The sequence below is a fragment of the Falco rusticolus genome, chromosome 1 (genome assembly GCF_015220075.1).
Source record: "Falco rusticolus isolate bFalRus1 chromosome 1, bFalRus1.pri, whole genome shotgun sequence".
In the NCBI taxonomy this organism is placed as follows: Eukaryota; Metazoa; Chordata; class Aves; order Falconiformes; family Falconidae; genus Falco; species Falco rusticolus.
The window spans coordinates 56,623,671-56,644,460 of NC_051187.1; the positions used below are offsets into that span (position 1 = coordinate 56,623,671).

Here is a 20,790-nt window from a genome sequence, read left to right on the forward strand (position 1 = left end):
GCTGTAGCAACTGAAGATGACATGAGATTAGTACCTGAGGATAGAGGGCTTGCTTATTTTCTGTATTTTCAATATACCACCGTATAGTGATACCTAGAAAAGATGTAATTATGAGGCATTTAGTGGGTGGAGGGGCAAGGTGACAAGTCAGGGGCCTCCTAATCCCAGCTGCTGATTTACATGACTAAACAATGCACATCTGTCTTGGACCTGAAGAGACCCTCGTAGTCCAAAATCGTTGTGATAATTAAATGAAATGGAATGTCAAAGCCCAGGACCAATAGACAAAGCCGCATACCTGCTTTCCCCACGAGTTTCTGATGTTTGTGTGGCCTTCTCCCTTCAGACCACATGGTATGTATGAGCCATCTGTGGGAGGAGCTGGTACAGTTTGATGTCTGAAACTGCTCGTGACTGACTGGAATGCAGAAACAGCAGTCATCATGGCTGTAAGCTTTATCCTCCTACATTGTTCATGGCTGAATCTGTAACTGCAGCAGCAACTGATTAATCTCATGCCTAGCATTAATTCATTGAGTGGAAGGGAAGAGAAGTCTGAACAGAGCTTCTTCCATTTCTAATCAGAACCTTGCTAGTACACAGTCTATGCTGGAGATGGAATATTACCATGTTCAAAAGAAAGCGGTTTAAGTCCAAAGTAAGATACTGGGAATAGTATGATGATGTGGTTCAGTGATGTTTGGATTCCTTAAAGGAAGAGTCACCCCAGGTGGTGTCTTGAGTTACCAGTCTGTATTTCTTGTCGTCAGAATTTTCAGTTGTTCATTTGGGAGTATGGACACCTGGCTGAGGAGAGCATGATGCTGTGGGTTTTTTTTTTTTAGCTGGGATCACTAGCTTAGGGTGGTAGGACTTGTGTGACAGCAGTCAGCTACTTTCAGACAGCTTTTTGCTCTTAATGCATCTGTACAATAGGAAGCCCCAGAAGCCACGAAGCCACGTGTATGCTCACCTGATGTGCATTTTTTTTCTGGAAGGTGGCCATGCAACCACCCTACCATATGAGGTCTGTGTAGTTCAGATTTCTTTGCACAAGAAAATAGGTCTTTGGGTTCTGCTCATTTTGAGCAGAGCAGAAGTACCAAGAAGTTCAGTAATATCTGAAGGGAAGGACCTGAAACTTTTGAATGTAGTTACACATTGTGATGATCATGTCCACTAGCTAACAGTGATACTAGGTATTGTGTTGCATGGCCTGCAAAAATCTGGATTTTTGTCGATAGTGTATTTTGCTAAGTATTTGTTGGGAAGATCAGCGCATTTATACAGTTACATTACTGAAAAGAAACTGTGTTTACCTTCATGGAAGGCTCATAGCTAAAAAATCCAGTCATAGAAAGCTCAAACTGCATATTTAGCTATGCAAAATATTTCAGGCAGCCAGTTTTACTCAGTTTTACTTGTAATAACAGTGTACCGACAATGGTGCAAATGTGATGATTTTTTTTTTCACCCGGAGTATTGAATTACTGTTAAAATTGCTATTATCCCATCATATTTTGTACTACTGAAACACTTTCAATTCAAGGGTCAGTTATTTATTTATAGATAATACAGCCATATTTATTATAGAAGTGGGTTTCACTATAGTATTCAAATTTGTCTGTAACAATAGATGTTGCAGAGAGATCTCTTGAATGGAATTAGGAGATAGGCTACAATAATTTTGTAATTCCCATGCAACATATGTTATTTGTCCTCTCTGGACTTAGGGTTTTTTTACTTTTGTCTGTTGCACCTGTTTTAAGCATGGTGTGGAAATTCATACTGTGAAAGTAATCTGAATTACTCTGCGAACAGAACTTTCCTTGTAATGCTTATTTTTGAAGTGGATGCCATGAAAAGGTAGGAAAGATGAAATTATTTATGACTATCAGTAGATTTATGTTTTAAGCAAGATTTGTTTCCTGGAATTAACACTTCAATACTTAAGTTCAGTCTTTAGATTTAACACAATCCCAAGAAAATAAGGTAAACCCTCTACCTTCTTTTTCAGAGATGTAATAGTGATGCTAGCATTGATGCTTGCTTAAAATTAACCTTGTTGGAAATTGCCTTTTAGTCTAAGATCCCATTGGACCGTGTACAAAAATAAAATCCCTCTGCTATTGAATAAAACAGTCCTTCTTTTATCTGCATGTATGTATGGAATTTTGTTGCATTGTTGCACAAAGTTGCAAACAACAGGTTTGTGTATAGCAATAGCACTTTCCTCAATGGCTCCTTTACCTAAAATCACAACTAGAACCAACATTTTGAGGCTGTATGATATTATGAGAAAGCTCACGTAGCCCAAGATGTTGTGAAGATGTACAGGTTAGATTTATCTGAATACTCATTCTCAAAATAAGAAATAAATAAAACTATTTATCTACTGTTCTTGGTCAAAGTGCTGTAATATTGTTTATGTGGTGTTAAAAATATTATGTCTTTTTTGAGTATTACATAAAAGATCTCGCTGCTAGTGCTGCTTTTAAAGTTTTCATACCCAAAGACAGCCTTTTATTCTGCTTACTGCAAGAAATAATATTTTTTTAAAAGGTTGTTTTAGGAAATTAATTTATTTCATATATTTCATATATGATTTTTACCATCCTCCATAGCTGGCTGAGGTATTTCATTTGTTAATGATACAGTCTCCTGTAATGTTCCAAGTATGTAAGTGTAGCAGTCCTGCTTGAATATCAAACCTAGCTAGGGAGGAGTTGAGTGGTAACCAGGAAAAAGCTTAATTGTGAAGGAGCTGAAGGGATTTTGGAGTTGGTTCTGGGATACCTCTGTTTTGTGTTACTTTGAAAGCTGAGATAAAAGCGTAGAACAGGCTTATGAATACCACTGACTTTTTATATTGATGGAGTAATCATAGCATCCAGTCCATTGGTAATAGAGACTTGATTTCCCTTTCAGATTTGTAACCAATTGTTTCAGGTTTCGTTAGCATGAGTGGAAATTCTTTTAGATCATGTTATTAATACTTCATGAAGGCTCTTTGTACTGACTATATTTGACCTTCTAGAGTCTGCTAACAGGATGAAGACTGTTGATTAGAGTTCATGTAATTTGCTCTTCTTTAAAGTTAATGCTAAACACCTATTTAATTGCTGGATATCTCAAAAAAAAAGAAGCAAAAGACAAGCATTAAGAAAAGCAACTTGATGATTTGTGGATGTTTTTTGAAGTATTAGCTTGGGCTTGGGAACTTTAAGAGAATTCTGTGCAATATGTAAAAGTACACTTAGCTTTGATGCGGTTGTCCCAGCCCTAAAATCACTTGCATACTGTTCACATGACTGCTTCTTAAGTTGGTACATGTCTACATCAAGGGTGTGTGTGTGTGTGTGTGTCTGTGTGTCTGTCCCTGCAGTTAGCAAAGTACAGACAAAACCCAAGAAGTCCAAATGGCTATATTCTGGGATAACACTTAGAGTTCTTGTAATTTGTGGTGGGTTGACCTTGGATACCAGGTGCCCACCGAGCTGTTGTATCAGTCCCTTCCTCAGCAGAACAGGAGGGGAGAAAATAAGATGGAAAAAAACCTGCAACAGCAAAAGTCATGCACATGGAAGCAAAGGAAAACAAAAGATGGTATTCTCTCCTTCCCATCAGCAGGCAATGTTCAGCCACTTCCCGGGAAGCAGGGCTTCAGTATGCATAGCAATTGCTCCGAAAGACAGACTTTGTACATAACAAATGTGTCATTCCCCCACTTCCTCCTCTTTTCTCTTAGCTTTTATATCTGACCAGATGTCGTACGGTATGGAATATGCCATTGGTCAGTTTGGGTCAGCCATCCTGGTTACGTCCCCTCTCAAGATCTTGCTCACTCCTAGCCTACTAGTTGTTGGAGAGCCCATCTTGATGCCGTGTGAGCGCTGCTCAGCAGTGGCCAAAACACTGTGCGTTATCTATACCTTTTTAGCTACTGATACAAGCACAGCTCTGTGAGGGCTGCTATGGGGCTCAGCCAGAACAAATACAATCTCCATGCCTTATTCTGTACCATTTGCATTATGTTCAGGTTCCATATAACTTCATACATACATATATATGTCTTCTAACCATTCCATTGTCATGAAATTCCTTCTTATCAACACTTAAACCGCATACTTAAACCATCTTTATACCCAACATATGGATTTATACCTTCTCATTAACTACGGTGCCCCATCCTTTAACAGATATTATTCTTCTGTTCCATGAGCATCCTCTTCTCCTTCAGATGTTTACAAAAGGCTATTACTTGAGCCCTGTCTGCCAAGATGGGTACTCAGGACAGGAGAAGCAGTATGTTCAATTGTTGGGTACCAGCACCAGCTTTTTACTGTTTACCTGAAAGGAGCTCAACTTCTTGTGTGTAGGAAAGCAACTGGGACAAGAGCAACGTGGCTTGAAACACACAGAACTGAAATGGTTGAGCTGATGTGGTTCCCACCCCTGGGGCAGTCAGTTCCAGGTATATTGAACACCCCTCCATGTGAAAGCAAACTGTGACCTGCGCTCTGCCAAAGCAGTTGAGAAAAATGCATTGGCAATGTCAGTTGTAGCACACCACTTGGCTGCTTTCAGCTCCAGTTCATATTGGAGCTCTAATGGGTCTGATACAGCAGCACTCAGTGGTGGCATCACTTTATTCAGCCCATTTCGTTCAGACTGTCTGGAGTTGAAGCAATCAAGAAGTTAGAGCAGAAATGGTCAGGTTGAGCACAAGAAATTGCCAGAACTAACTGGTATTCATTAACAGCTCTGAGGAAACAGTAAAATAGCTGTATTTCTAACAGTACTGTGCAATTTTTCAGTTCTGTAGTGCTAGAAGGTGTAATTGTGATTCCAAAACCCAATTTCTCTGCAGACCTGAGAACTAGAAGCAGGTTAATGTGTTGCCTCTACCAGACAAATTAATAGAAATTGTAACCAAATAAATTTTCTGTAATGTGAAGTCTTGCTTTATAGATTTCTTGTTGGTTTTTTGTAAGAGTCAGCAAACCTGATTAAGTCAGTAATTGGTTGGGTATGGATGAGTAACTGGCCAAAGACAGGAGGCAGACAGTTGGAAAAAACTTACACTAGTGATACAAAGTATTCAGAGTAGTAAGGAAGAGGGCTAATTGAAAAAAAAGTATGGGAGGAAAGGCCTTACAAGATTTAGTAATTATGCAGTAAAATGTCAGATGATATTAATTGTAGGTAAAAACAGTGATGCAAGTGGAAAAAGCAGTCCTATGTTGTCATACAAAATAAGAGGCTTTGAGCAGGCTGTTAGCACTGAGAAATAAGACCACGCAGTTCTATGATAACATCAACTTGTTGCTAGGCAGCAGATCAAAAAGCAAATGAATTACTAGGAATTGTTAGAAAAGGAGTAAAGAACAAAACAGGACATAATTATGACAATGCATAAATTACATGGCTCACCCACAAGTTGTCACGTGCAACTCTTTGCCTATCATCTCAAAATAGTTACATTAAAGCTGAAAAAGGTAGAAGAACACTTGGGTGATGGAGTTTATTCTCTGTAAGGCACGATTAAGGAGACGTGATCTCTTCAAGAAAGAAGTTCTGGGAATTAGTAAATCACTAGAAGTGAAGAGAGGGCAGACAGGGATGGAGACTAAGATTAATTTTAGGGACTATCAATTGAACCTGGCAGGAGCCAGGCTCAGAACACACTCGAGGAAGCGCTGCTTCATGCAGTGGGTAGTAAAGACCCTGAGGGTGCATGAAGTTGATGGTGCCTGGGGCAGATTGGATGCATACTTGGAAGAGAGATACACTGCATGCTGATATATAGACAAATCACTACACAACAAACCACAAGTGGTTATAGAGGAGAGTATTAAGGCAGTGGGAAGTATTGTTTATGCTTGAGCTCTTTTTTGTTGTGGGGGTTTTTGTGGGTGTGGGGTGGGGTTATTATTCTATGTAACTCATAGAATTAGAATAAAAGACTATGCTGAAATTATTAACTTCACTTTACATTTGTCCCAGTCCTCCAAGCTGAAAAATAAAGTCTGTGATAGAAATTAGTATTATGCTATTTCAGATAAATCCCAAAAACCATTACCCAATACATTAATCTTTAAATTCTCTGATTTTTCATTACTGGGGTAAGCCAAATTTTGCAAGTCTCTGGTAGACATGGGAATTTTCAGAAATTTCTTTTAATATGAAAACATAGCACCATAAGCCTATAAAAAATGTCCCATTCAAATGTCTCAAATGAAAATATTCCTAAAGCATTAAATCGTATACATCTAGAGCAAAAGCATGTTTTGGCTGTAGAATTTTCTTCCCCTTGCAAGAACACTTATTTCTCAATAGAACTAAAGTGTTCAAAATCCCTCTATCAGAAAAAAAAAGAGATTTCTCAGTTACGCTAAAGGCTTCTTTATTAAAATACTTAAGTGAATTGTAAAACTGTTAGTTGGAGGAATTGTTCCTTGAATGCCAGTTCTGCATTGGCAGTTTGATAACTGTGATTCTGTAGCACTAATATTCAAAGGACTTTTACAAAAGAAGGTGGAATATGTTCCAAAAAAGCAAAACCGTTCTTATGAAAACTTTGTTTCCATATGCAGGTAGCTATTTGGAAGAATTTCCTACTCTCCTTCACTGTGCAGCCAGATTTGGATTAAAGAACCTTGCAACATTTCTACTCAGTTGCCCTGAGGCCTCATGGGCTTGCAAAATAACCAACAAACATGGAGAAGATCCAGCAAATATTGCTGAGAAGCACGGGCACAGGGAACTAAGAAAATTAATCACAGAGTTGTCAGTAAGTCCACATGCTTTTTCATGTCATCTATAACCAGGGACCAGGTGTTGTACTGCTGAGATCCCATAGTAACAACTCTTGTAAAGCCTCATACGTTGTAGTCCTTCTGTCTGAAAATACTATTACACTCCTCCTATCTCAGAAAGGGGTCAAAATGGAGTACAGCCCCTTTCTTTGTACACTGGTCATAATGGAGATCCGAGCTTTTGTGCTGATTGAATTTGAGGCATGGAATGAAGGGAGAACAGTGAATCAGAAGCTCCTCCTGTGGCCTAGCTATCTTGGTGCTGTCAGCACCCAATGATTATATTTTAAGTAGTTTAGCCCAACCACCTAGAGTAGGAGATAAAGACTTCTTTCAAAGTCACTTTAGAAATGACTCTGAACTCTCTCAGGATTGCCACTCTTAACCATTCAACAAAGAGTGGTTGCCCTGCCTTGGCTGTCCACTCCACTGTGAAGGAAGGCTAAATTTTAGCACCCTTTGTTAGATGGAGTAAATCTTTCTTCAGCCAGGTATGCAGGAGGAGTTTGGGGCAATAGTTGCCTTTCTGCATGAAAGATAATAATAGAATAACGGTCTGTGTGTAGTTCTAGCATGCAAACTATCATCAATGAAATCTAACAGAATTGGCAGTGTAAAAAGCAATATACTGTAGCAATATTTGAGAGCTTTAACCTGTTTTAAGTCTTTAGTGTGCTAATTATAATGTAAGCAGAGATGATAATTCTTGTCCTAGAGGTTTTAAAGCCTAGAGAACAAATCAGATAAATCATATATCAAAAGAAAAACAAGGTGTGATTGTTAGCATAAGTAAGCCTATGTTGAGAAGACCTGGTGCAGCTTTGCTGATAGTGTCGGGTTTTCTTGGTTTTTTGGTGTTGGATTCCATGTTCACAGACAAATGGTAACAACAGACATGTCAAGAGTAGAAAATGCAAGGAGTGAAAGCCAGAAGTTTTGCTTTTCTGCTAACCAATCATCTTGATGGATAGACATAAGACCAAAGATAGCACTTGAAGAAATACAATACCTGTCTAGATTATGTAAGGGAGAATGTTTTACATGACTGAGGAGGAAAAGGCAAGAAACCTAAGGGTAGTTTAATGTAGAAAGAGATATCATAAGGAGTGGAAACACTGGCTGACTGAGTTAGTTATTAAAATCCTAGAGCAAGGGCATAGAGATTTGTCAAGTATTTTCTTTGACAGAATTGGTATCTAATGTAAAGGTGTAGGAGAGGGATTGAGAAAACTAAAGACAGGCCTGTCATGATGAGTGGAGAACCATGAGGATAGCTTTAGCGGTGTTTTATGAGTGGTTTAGGTTTGGTTTTTTTTCAATAGGTTCAAGAGGAAGAAAACTGTAGACCCCAGAGACTGAAAGTAAGGCAATTTGGCAGTGGTCAAGATGCTGAATGAGAGTGTACTATTTAAATTTTGTTGTTGAACAGCTATTGACACAGGTGCTGAAAAAACTGAGGGTGACAGAATATCTGCAATCTGGTATTTCTCTTTTCTCATACTATTAAAGAAAGTTCATACCTAATTAAGGAAGTGATCTGGTGTTGTCGTGGTTTAACCCTGGCTGGCAACCAAGCACCACGCAACCACTCACTCGCTGCCCTCACAGTGGGATGAGAGAGAGGATTGGAAGAGTAAAAGTGAGAAAACTTGTGCATTGAGATAAAGACAGTTTAATAGGTAAAGCAAAAGCTGTGCATGCAAGCAAAGTAAAACAAGGAATTCATTCCCCATTCCCCACTCCCCATGGGCAGGCAGGTGTTCAGCCATCCCCAGGACAGCAGGGCTCCATCACACATAACAGTTACTTGGAAAGACAAAACACCATGATGCTGAATGTCCCCCCCTTCCTCCTTCTTCCCTCCAGATTATATATTCAGCATGACATTATATGGTATGGAATATCCCTTTGGCTAGTTTGGGTCAGCTGTCCCAGCCGTGTCCCCTCCCAGTTCCCTGTGTCCCTCCAGCCCTCTGGCTGGCAGGGCCTGAGAAACTGAACAGTCCTTGACTTAGTATCAACATCACCCAGCAACAACTGAAAGCATCAGTGTGCTACCAGCATTGTTCTCACACCAAATCCAAAACACAGCACTGCACCAGCTACCAAGAAGAAAACTAACTCTATCCCAGCTGAAACTAGGGCAGCTGTATTTTCTGAAGTGATAGAATATTTCCTTGTGTTTAGTGGACAATTAATCTGATCACAGAATCAGAGAATCACAGAATGGTCAGGGTTGGAAGGGACTTCTGCAGGTCATCTAGTCCAATGCCCCTGCTAAAGCATGTTCACCTAGAGCAGGTTGTATAAAGCCACATCCAGGTGGGTTTTGAATGTCTCCAGAGAAGGAGACTCCACAACTTCTCTGAGCAGCCTGTTCCAGTGCTCTGTCACCCTGAAAGTAAAGGCTTTTTCCTCATGGAAACACAGATGGAACTTCCTGTGTTTCACTCTGTGTCTGTTTCCCCTTGTCCTGTCGCTGGGCACCACTGAAAAGAGCCTGGCCTCATCCTCTTGGCACTCGTCTTTAAGATATCTGTGTACGTTGATAAGATCCCCTCTCAGTCTTCTCTTCCACAGGCTAAACAGGCCCAGCTCTCAGCCTTTCCTCATAAGGGAGATGCTCCTGACCCCTCATCATCTTCATATCCCTTCACTGGACCCTCTCCAGTAATTCCTCATCACTATTGAACTGGGGAGCCCAGAGCTGGACACAGCACTCCAGGTGCAGCCTCACCAGGGCAGAGTAGAGGGGGAGGACAACCTCTCTCAGCGTGCTGGCTGCACTTCTCCTAATGCGCACCAGGATGGTACCATTGGCCTTCTTGGCCACCAGGGCACACTGCTGGCTCATGGTCAGCTTGCTGTCCACCAGGGCTCCCAGGCCCTTCCTTTGCAGAGCTGCCTTCCAGCAGGTCAACCCCAGCCTGTACTGGTGCAGGGGGTTGTTCCTCCCCAGGTGCAGGACCCTACACTTGCCTCTGCTGAACTTGATTAGGTTCCCCTCCACCCAGCTCTCTGGCCTGTCCAGGTCTCGCTGAATGGCAGCACAGCCCTCTGGTGTGTCAGCCACTGCTCACAGTTTTGTATCATCAGCAAACTGCTGAGGGTGCACTCAGTCCCCTCATCCAGGTCATTGATGACTAAGTTGAAGAAGACTGGACCCAGCACTGACCCCTGGGGCACACCAGTAGCTACAGGTCTCCAGCCAGACTCTGCACCGCTGATCACAACCTCTGAGCTCTGCCATTCAGCCCGTTCTCAATCCACCTCACTGTCCGCTCCTCTAACCCACACTTCCTGAGCTTACCTATGAGGATGTTATGGGAGATGGTGCCAAAAGCCTTGCTGAGGTCAAGTTAGACAACATCCACTGCTCTCCCCTCATCTACTCAGCCAGTTGTTCCATCATAGAAGGCTATTAGATTGGTATGGGATGGTTTCCCCTTGGGAATCCATGTTGACTGCTCCTGATGACCTTCTTTTCCTCCACATGCTTCGAGATGACCTCCAGGATTAGTTGTTCCATCACCTTTCCAAGGATGGAGGTGAGGCTGACTGGTCTGTAGTTTCCTGGGTCCCCCTTCTTGCCCTTTTGGAAGACTGGAGTGACACTGGCTTTCCTCCAGTCCTCAGGCTCCTCTCCTGTTATCCATGACCTTTCAAAGATGATGGGGAATGGCTCTAGAGCAATTACATCTGCCAGCTACCTCAGTACTCGGGGGGGGTGCATGCCACTGGGGATATCAAGTTTGCTTCAGGGATCTCTAACGTGATCCTCCTAAACCAAGGGCAAGTCTTCCTTTCTCCAGACTTCCTCTCTTGCCTTCAGGGTCTGGGAGACCCAAGGGCTGGCCTTGGCAGTGAAGACTGAAGTGAAGAAGGTATTCAGTACTTCCACCTTCTCTGTGTCCTTTGTCACCAGGGCACCCACCTCGTTCAGCAGCCTGCCCACATGTTCCCTAGTCATCCTTTTCCTGCTGATATGCTTGAAGAAGACCTTCTTGCTGTCTTTGACCTCCATCACGAGATTTAATTCCAGATGGACCTTCACCTTCCTCGTCACCTTCCTGCATGTTCTGACCACAACCTTATATTCCGTCCAAGTGGCCTGTCCCTTTTTCCACATCCTGTAAATGTCCTCCTTCTGTCTGAAGTTTGCCAGAAGCTCCTTGCTCATCCGCGCAGGCCTTGAGGTGGCTGAGGTGGCTGGCCTTCTGGTACTCATCTTGGGAGGCAGCAAAGGAGCACACATCAGCGCTCTGGTTGGCCTGGCTTATTCCCCAGTTGGATTCGGTGGCATATGCATTGCCATGTTGGACCCCTCCCCCTGAGCCCTTCAGTTTAAAGCCCACCTTACCAAGCTGGCCAGCCTGCTGCCAAAGCTTCCCTTGCCACTTCTAGACAGGTGGATCTCATCCCTCCTTAACAGGCTACAGTCAAAGAAGTTCCCATGGTCATAGAAGTGAAACCCCTCATGATGGCACCAGCTGTGAAGCCACAAGTTAGTGTGCGTTACATGTCTGTTTCTGGCTGCACCCTTTCCTCTTTCTTGAAAAATGGAAGGGAAGATAACTTGAGCACCAAAATTTTTCACCTGTATGCCCAGGGCTTTATATTCTTCCTTTATTCTGTCCAAGTTCTAGCTTGCAGTGTCATTCATGCCCACATGAAAGGGTACCAGAGGATAGTAGTCCATGCTCTTGACCAGTAGTGGTTCCCTCTTAGCATTAACTTGGATGTTAGCTCCCAGAAGGCAGCACACCTCACATGACTGCTGGTCAGGCCAGCAGATGGGTGCCTCAGTGCCCCCTAACAGAGAGCCCACTGCAAAGCACCAGATAGTTCTTTTTGCAGTAACCAAGGTGTGCTGCTGGCACAGCATGTCCATGGAGATCTTGCTTATGGGTGTCTATAGCTGCTAAAGCTTCATATTTGTTTCTTGTTGTAATACAGATCTCAAAAGTACTGCAGAGCTTTTTTCTGTTGATGGAGGGGCGTTATACTACAGAGGTGATGCTTTTACGTCAGTTTTTGATACAGCAATTGGGATCAAATTTAACTGAAGAAAATGTGATCCTCCTTATTATCCAGCATAAAGATGTCCATAAAACCAGGCTGTCTTCCTGGATCAACATGTTAGTAATTTCACATTCAGAAATTTCTAATTGTTGCTGTTGTGTCCCGGTCATCCTTGCACTGGTCAGAGAGGTCCTCCGAGTAGCAGTCTGATGCCTTCAGCAGTCAGGGCCTTCAGCTCTTGGGGTTTACCAGTTTGCCTTGAAGAGAATGGAAGGAACTTAGTTCCCCAGTATCCCTACCTGTCCATCTGGCCAGATGTCATCTTTGCTCATGTACTGCCAGTACGGTACAATGTATTTGTAAAGGCTTGTTAAGAGTAGGCAGAATTTGAATAAGGTGATATTTTAGTTTCAGTGAGATACCTAGATTTCTTTTCTGAGATGGTCGTATGAGTCAAAGGGTTGAGCATGGGAACATAGTTTCCAAGGGTAATTTATCATGTTTAATGAAATGGTTAATTCTGTAGGACATCTGTTTTTTGCACTAGTGTTTTAGAAACTAATCTCCCTGCACCTCAGATGTCTTTGTTTTGCACCCCAGATAGGATTGGAGGCTTCAGAAAATCAGTGATTTTCTTTTTATCCTCAGGAACACAGTCATACTCAACGTCATGATATAGTTTAGAACCTTTGTAAGAGGAGACATAAGCACATATGGTACCGGCAGACTACAATTAATAGGGCTTGAGAGAGTACGTTACACTTCTTTTTACATGCCTTTTTACATTTTGGTAGACACTGTCTGCTGCGGGCATTTCGGGCGAGCGGGAGTCAGATTCAAATACTCACAGAGTTCAAGATCTGATCCGTTTATTGTACAAACCAGGTAGACTTTTATAAGGCATTCTATAAGCGTGCAATAATGTGGTTGGCTATTTTACAAGCGTATAATAATATGATTGGTTAACAATTGTTTACTGGGAAGATTTCTGTTTCTGCTTGTTCTGGCATGTAGGCTCCTTTCTGCGGTTTCCCAGCTCCTCTTATCATGTCCCGTTGGCCTTGGTTTTGAGCAAACATCTGCAATTTGCTCCTTTTTCTTCATCCCACTGTTCTGGCCGTAACCTCGTCTTATTTCTTCAGTATTTTTCCACTTGCTTCAGAGTTCAGTATAATCATTCAATACAGCAAGAGCCCCAACAACTGTCAGTGGCAGAAGACAGTTTTGTGAGGGTGTTATATTTCACTCTAAAAGGTGTGCAAATTATATGCATACCTCTGATAAGCTTTTCTGTTTTAGTAGAATTATTAATTGTCCTAATAAAGTCTCAGTATAAAAGTATCAATCTAGACATGGATTTATAATGGTAACTGACTTCATACAATGTAATTTTTTGTTCAAATGGTTCCTTCATGTTACATATTTGCTATTGTTTGCACGTAAACAGTTAACAATAGTTGTTTTCTGCTCAAGATGGCTGGTCTCCCAGGTGTGAATACTTATACCAGCACTGAGGTAAAAACAACTCTACTACCATCATAAGCTTGTGTAGTCTGGTTAGGACATGCAGTTGTACTACCCATTTTCAGTTGATTCAAATGGCACAGCTTACTAATGCAACACATATAAAAATGGGAGCTTTAAGTCTGCCAAATGTGTAATATGGTATTTTAGAAATGTTAGCTCCAACCACTGGAAGAAAAATGGCTTATTTGTGTCCCCTGTAATAGTCCACTTAAGAACAAAAACACTTACTGTATTCTGTAATTGATGGGAATGTAGAAAAGAAATATTTGCATGGCTGTGAGCCAAGCAGAATTTAGCTTAACCATGTTCCAGGAACTTTCTGTTACAGCTGGAGTGTTGAAATTGCTTGTTATTACAATAGAAATACTTTTGTACTTGGCAGACCTCTCACTGTTCTAAAATTGTTACCTGTGTTTTGCCACTTCTTTAAGGAATACCCCCAAAATAATACACAGTAATTCATCACTTCTATCTTAAAGAGCAGTAGGGTTCCAGAAGAATGAGTGTATTAAAACATACGTTCAGTTTGTCCAAAATCCTGGAAAGCATCTTCCATTTGCCTTTGTGCTGGAGAATCCTTAGGGTAATAACAATTTCCCAAGGTGCTTAGAAAGAGAGAGAGAGCAGCAAAAGAGAAAGTGGCAACACCACAGCTACTGTTTCTACCTTCAAGCCCAGAGCTTTGCTGTGCAGCCCTCTTTGGTGGCTGGTGGGCAGATCTGTGCTCAGAGCTTCTTAGTGATGCAGCTTTGCTGGTAAGGCCCTTCAGCTCCCATGTCCAGCAGGCTTACTGAAAAAGTGTTCACGGCTCTGTTTACAGCATTGAGCTGTAGGAGCTGGCTAACTTGCACAGTGGGTCATCTGTATGGCCCAAGTTCCCTGTCCTTGTTTAAAGGGAAAACCTCTTTTCTGGAACTGGACACCAACAATGTTGATGTGGGAGTGTTACGCCCAGAGAATGCAGATTTGAAACGTCTGGTGGGTATGCTGGGAGCTGATCTGATTTGTGTCAAAACAAAGTACAAAGAAAGGATCATATAACATATGGCATGCTTCTGTGATACAGGTGTATGAATGGGGGGAAGATATTTTCTCCTTTTAGTACCAGTGTCATATGCAGATTGTTAAATACTAAAATATCACGCTCTTTAAGAACCCGTATAGATGTGTGCTTCCACAAGTGGTAGTATCTGCCTTGTCTGTCAGAAATCTTGCACTTCAAACACTCATTGAAAATGTGTCCTTTGTGCTGAGGGAACACTGCAAGCTTGAACCGTTTGTGTTAAAGGTACTAAATTGATGGAGCTGTCCCTAAAAGAGGCTTTAATAGTGATTATGGTAAAGTGCAGTTTCAAATGTGCCAGCAGTTTATTAAGCAAATGGTATTTTTCTTGCATTTTAGCACAAAGCCACCTTAATGGACATTCATTTCCAATTTCTACATGTTTCATAATAGTTTAGATTAAGTAATTCCCTCTTCTATAGCATAAAAGATGGATATCACTTAACATTCTGCAATAACATCCTGAATTGTTAGTCTTGTGATTTGATTCCTCTATAGAACCAAGTAGTTGAATATTTTCTATAATTGCTCTTAGGTTGAATTGCTTGAATCAAGTGTGTGAATTTAAAACTAGTAAGAGTCATTCAATAAGAATACTGGCAGGAATCCTTGTCTCAGAGTATCTGAACAGGGAAACAATGAGTCTTTTGAGTTTAATTGCTCCAGATGATGGCTCTAACACCAGTAAGAAAGGCCAAAGTACTTTTGCTTTCCATTAGCCAGAGGCTCAAAACATATTGTGGCCAGTTGTTACAGTACCTGTGACAAGTAGTAGTACCTTGTTAAGTTGCAGTTGTTTAGTGGGACATTGGAACCCTATTTCAGATAGTCTGTCTTTTGCATATGCTTTGTCCCTGGAAATTGCTTTGGCACTAGCTTGTTCTTGTCACCAGCTGTGGTCTTCTAAGCCTATGTAAAAGTTCTGCCTCCAGAAAATAAAGAGATCACGTACATGAAGTTCTTATCCAGCACACAAAGGAAGACTTTAAAAAACAGATGAGAGAAAATTTCTAAGCATTAAGTGACTAATGAGGGGAGTATGATCAATTTGTGACCTAACAATTTCAAATTGAAGGTCGTACTGATAGCCAGTTTAGGCATTTATGTGTTTGTATGGGTGTAATTCTTTGTTCTAGCACTTTGGGTTGCTAATTTCTCCCTTCTTTTACTAAGAACTGTGCTTCTCAATGTGTCGTAGTCAGGAAGATTACTGTGTACCACTTGTAGTATACATCACAGTTTCTAAGAAAAATACAATTCAGAAAGCATTTTATAGGTTGTTTAATGCAAATAACTTCTGATTGTTGGCTTTAGCCTTTAAACCAGATTCCTAGGGGGGACATAAATGTTATTTAAATATAAAAATTGAAGCAGTCATTTCAAGTTGCCACCACATGATCAAGACAGCACAAATTCATTTTTGTTCTTAAAATACCTTCTAACATTTCGGAATTGATTGCCTTGAAATCTAAGGCAGAAAATGCAGGTTATTGGAGGGGGTTTTTAACCTGCGCAAGATCTATGGCCAAACCTGTGCCAATCCATGGCAGAACAGTGGACTCATGGAAGAATCTTCTTCCTCTGCCACCAGCAAAAGTCTTGTCTGGATTTCTTGTTTAATAGAATTTTCTGCCTGCCTGCTTCAGGCATCTCTTAGGCAACTATTGAATATATAATAGCTATGTAATTCTGTACATGTTGGCAAAGTTCCTTTAGAACTGCATAGATTGACACAGTGCCCTAGACAGGCTTTTCACAAGAAGCTTGTTTTTTTCCAGAAGGGAGTTATATAAATTCCTTTCTAACTATGTTGAGGTACATCCTGCAATGTCTAGATCCATAGCTACGGAGTTCACTGCTCTTCGAAGTTCCCTCAGTAGCATAGAGAAATGTAATCGTACAGGTGGTCATAATTCTCACTCAGAGCCTGTTTTATGGAAGATATGTTTCAGACAGGTGGCAGGGTGAAGGAGAAGGTTTTTGTTTCTGAAATGCCAAGCTATATTTTTATAAATTGTAGTGAAGGTGTATATCTTCTGTATCATGATTAATATTGATTAGGTGAAGAAACAGGAAATTAAAAATTCCCGTTGCTGTCAGTGACCGTCCAAGAAGAATTTCCCACCAGTGCTGTTCTCCATTCTTCTTCACTCTGGAAGACTTAAAGGATGGGCAGGGATGTAGACTGGCGAGTAATTCATCATTGACCATCTCTCTGCCTCATCTCTTTGTCTCTATCTTTTTTTTAATTGAATGGTTGAAGCAGAATACAGAATTCTTCAATTATCTTCAACTTGATGAAATAGATAAGAATCTACAAAACCAGTGTATTGTGGAAATGGAGGGTACTTTTTTTTCCTTGGATGTTTTATGCAGAAGGAATCCTACCTGGCTTTGTAGCTACTATCACCAAATGACAATAAATCTTTAGATAGCAGGAATCCCTTCAGCAAGGTTTCTCATTATTTGCTGTGGAGTTCTGGAAGCTCATCTGGAATCAGCTTTTTTGAACACAGTGTTATTCTTACATTTACATTTAGCTTTGTGTTTCTGTAAAAGGCTATATGATATGGCAGAGCTCCTCAGCATGAAACAATTATATTTTTAAATCTGGTTGCAATGTCTTCCTGAGCTATTAATTTTCTGCTGTGTAAGGAATGTGTAGAAAGATGACGTGCATATATATTAAAGAATCTTAAATTAAATGAATCTGCTATCAATATTTGTTTAATTAATTTAAATGCTACTGTAGTATTGCACTGGCCCATAGCTCATTACTTTCAAATAGCTGGTAGAGTATGTGAAAGAGGATTAGGCTGGTTTCTGAGATCCATGCTAATCCACTGGTGATTCCTTGGTGAAACCTGCTGGGATTGTATTCTTGCCACAATATTTTAATGTTCAGAAATGTGTGCTACATATATCTTTTGGTACACTGGAAGTTACTTAAATGAATAAGTAAATGTATTATTTGATACTCTTTTAATAACTGGATATTCACAAATCAAATCCTTAAATTTCTTGAGGAATTTAAGCTAAGACCTGTGAGCTTCTGCCAGCAGATATGAAAATGTTATCCTATGGTTTCCACCAGACATTTGTTCGCTGGGTTCTCTTTTCCAAAATTGCTTGTGGAGAGGCTTCCCATTATCAGTGCTTGGTGTTTTACGTTTAAGATTTGATTTCGGGAGTTTATTACTGGGTGACGAGGTTTCCTTCTTTTTTTCACATGTTATTAGAGGACATGCTCCCTGTAATAATAATTTGCTGGCATATACTGCCCTTTGGGGTCTGACAATTTATGTTTTAGTGAAGAGATAAGGTACAGACTAAGTATGGAAAAGCTTGGCTTTAAGGAGAGAAGGCTAGATTTCTCATTTTTAAAAAGTCAAAGTCATTAAACACGTTTTTAAAGTTTCTATGTAGACTTTTATTCAGGCTCGAACCTTGCACCTTAACTGTGACTAAAATATTCTGTCATAACTACGCAATTGAGTACAGCCTTGTTGCAAAAAGAATGATAAATGGAACTGCAGGTTTGGAAACTTTACTTCTGTATGAGATGCCTGTTGAAATTTGTGTGTAATGTAAAATGGAGTGGGATGTTTTTTTCCAAAGAATTGGCTGGTACTTTGTCTCATCTTTTGATATTCTGTAACTATAGCAGTGACACAGTAGAAGTCAGTTATTTACAATTCACTGTTTTAAAAGCCTTTTACAATTTTTAAGGAAAACTTGAATACTAATGGAATTTCAGGCAAAATGCTTGTGAATTAGAAGCAGGAAAAATGAAAAAGGGTTTTGTGATGATATATCTGTTCTTAAATGTATTTAGGACTGTAAAACCAAGGGATTACCATAGGTCTTTCTGACTGTTTTGCTGACATGGCAACATAAGCAAAGATACTTACCTAAGGGGCTTTTTGGGAAGGTGGGATGAGGATTATCCACTTTTTCAGAAGGAGTACTTAGGGTGAAAATAATCAGCTGGAGAGACCTTATTGCAGCCTTCCAGTACCTAAAGGAGGCTTATAGGAAAGCTGGAGAAGGACTTTTTACAAGGGCCTGTATTGACAGGGCAAGGGGGAATGGCTTATTACTGAAAGAGGGTAGATATAGATTAGATATTAGGAAGAAATTCTTTACTGTGAGGGTGGTGAGGCACTGGAACAGGTTGCCCAGAGAAGTTGTGGATGCCCCCTCATTGGGAGTGTTCAAGGCAAGGTTGGATGGGTCTTTGAGCAACCTGGTCTACTGGAAGATGTCCCTGCCCATGGCAGGGGGGTTGGAATCTGATTATTTTTAAGGTCCCTTCCCATGCAAACCACTCTATGATTCTGTGATTCTGTTCAGCTAGTTAAGATACCACTGAAGCTAGGATTCAATAGGCTAGAGATTTTTGTGGGTATTGAGAATTTTTAGTCCCTATGTAGTATGTTGTTTTCATCATAAGGGCATGAATCCTCTACCTAAGTTACAAATAAATTGCATGAGGTTAAGGAATAAATTTTCCAAGGGAGAAACTAACCTATAGTTGTCCATTAAAGCAGTCATTCCTTGCACCTTTCCATTAACGTTCCTGCACTGACTATTCCACCAAGTTTATGATTAGGTGAGAAGGTTGCCTATTTATTTCTTCTTCCTCAAATACAGATATCTCAGAAGCCCTTACAGTGCAAAGGAAAAGGTGAAGTGGTCAAAAACTGTACGCTGGCTCCAGGTTTACTACAGAAGGAAGGATTGCTGGGGCATTCCAATACAATGTCTGGAAGCAAGTTTTGAATCTTGCCTCTGTCAGTTGAAGCAATTTGAAGGTATATGTATAGCTGTCAAAAACCAGGTTCATCTTGATTTAGTATATGCTCTCAATGAAACTACCTGGAGTATGCCCTTTGGCTGCCTCCCAGTGATCTGGAAGGAATCAAACATCTGTCATATCTTACAAGTTGTTGAGCACAAAGAAAGATAGTATATCAACAATGTCTTTCTCCAGCTCCTCAGAAGGGAAAAAACAGAAACAAAACCAAAACCAGAACGTAACAGTAATAAGGGTGTTTCAGCTTTGGGGAGGAAAATGACGGAAAATTAGGAGAGGAAGGGTTATTGTGATAAATATAACCTGTGAGCCAAAACCGCCTACCTTTTGAGTGACATTGTGAGGTCTAAAGGGAGCTTTTTGATCTCAAACCCCTAAGAAAAACTAGGTGGAGAAGCAAGAATTAATGAGTGAAGTTAGGTAAGAGTCTTATCGTGTCCTCAGCAATCCAAAGATTCAGAGCTCTGCACAGATCTAATAGTGACTTACCAGACAGCTGTAATTTATTGCTTAATTAGAAAAATTGTCTTTAGGCACTATGTCAATAGAATGACCATTAGGGAAAGGCATTTCTCAAAGCTACCAAGCCCATTATATGAAACTGCTTAAGAAAATCCATTTCTGCCATGCATAGTGTTAGTTCTGTTTAACACAGCCATGCATAGACTCAATTTATAATTCTGTCTGAGGACCCTGCACAGAAGGCACACTCTTTATTTACCTTCTATTCTTCCCACCCCGTATATTTTTTTACAATAAATGATTCAGTATTTCATCGCCAGGACTATAGGGTGTCTAGCAGTAATAATTTCCTTTTCTTGTGTTTGATGTGAACTTAAAAGTGATTTCTGAGTTCCCACAGTCTACCAAAGTCAGAACATGCAGCGACTGACATACATATGTTCACTTTAAGGAAGAAAGCCAATATATTAATAGATTGCTTCATAATATGTGTTTAATAACCATTACAATCACTTTATTTGAAATTGTATGTTGTGTCTGTAACAGACCTTGCTCAACCCCATGAGCTATGTACCAGAATCTTTGTGTAGCTAGCAGCAGTAGTATACATACAGCAGAGGTTTGGGAGTTGTTCTCAGGCTGAAGTTATTAATGTTTCTCTATGGCTCTTACTGTGAGTGTGAGGCATATAACTGGATCTTAGCACTCTCCAATGATGCCAATCTTATGAGCCAGATTTGCTTTATTTTACTTGCTCCTGAGATTTCAGGTTACTCTGCTGCAGCTGTATAGTCTTGGGGTGACCTGGGAGCCATCCTTGATATATTAGAGAATGGCTTGAAACCTGCAGTTGACCACCTGTGACCTTCTGAATTCCAAGTGAGTTCATCTGCTGTTAATAAATACCACTTTCTGAGAGCCACGAGAATGAAAGTAGGCAGGATTTTCTTCTGCCCTATGGAAGACACTAGCAAATTCCCTTTGGGCTAGCTAGGAAAACACAGAAGCTAGTGTCTGTACCAGGCATGGAAGTAATATAAGTGTGATTCCTGATTGGATCACTTAATCAAACCTTCAAAGAT

The 20,790-nt window shown here is 40.6% G+C and overlaps 1 protein-coding gene across 1 annotated transcript in view; it reads left to right on the top strand.

The window, feature by feature from the left end:
- The window catches only part of BANK1 (B cell scaffold protein with ankyrin repeats 1), a 166,950-nt gene that overhangs the window by 57,863 nt on the left and 88,297 nt on the right, over nt 1-20,790 (top strand). Inside the window, exon 8 of the mRNA XM_037380134.1 lies at nt 6,597-6,793. Coding sequence (XP_037236031.1) covers nt 6,597-6,793 — 197 coding nt within the window. The remainder of the gene's footprint in view (nt 1-6,596; nt 6,794-20,790) is intronic.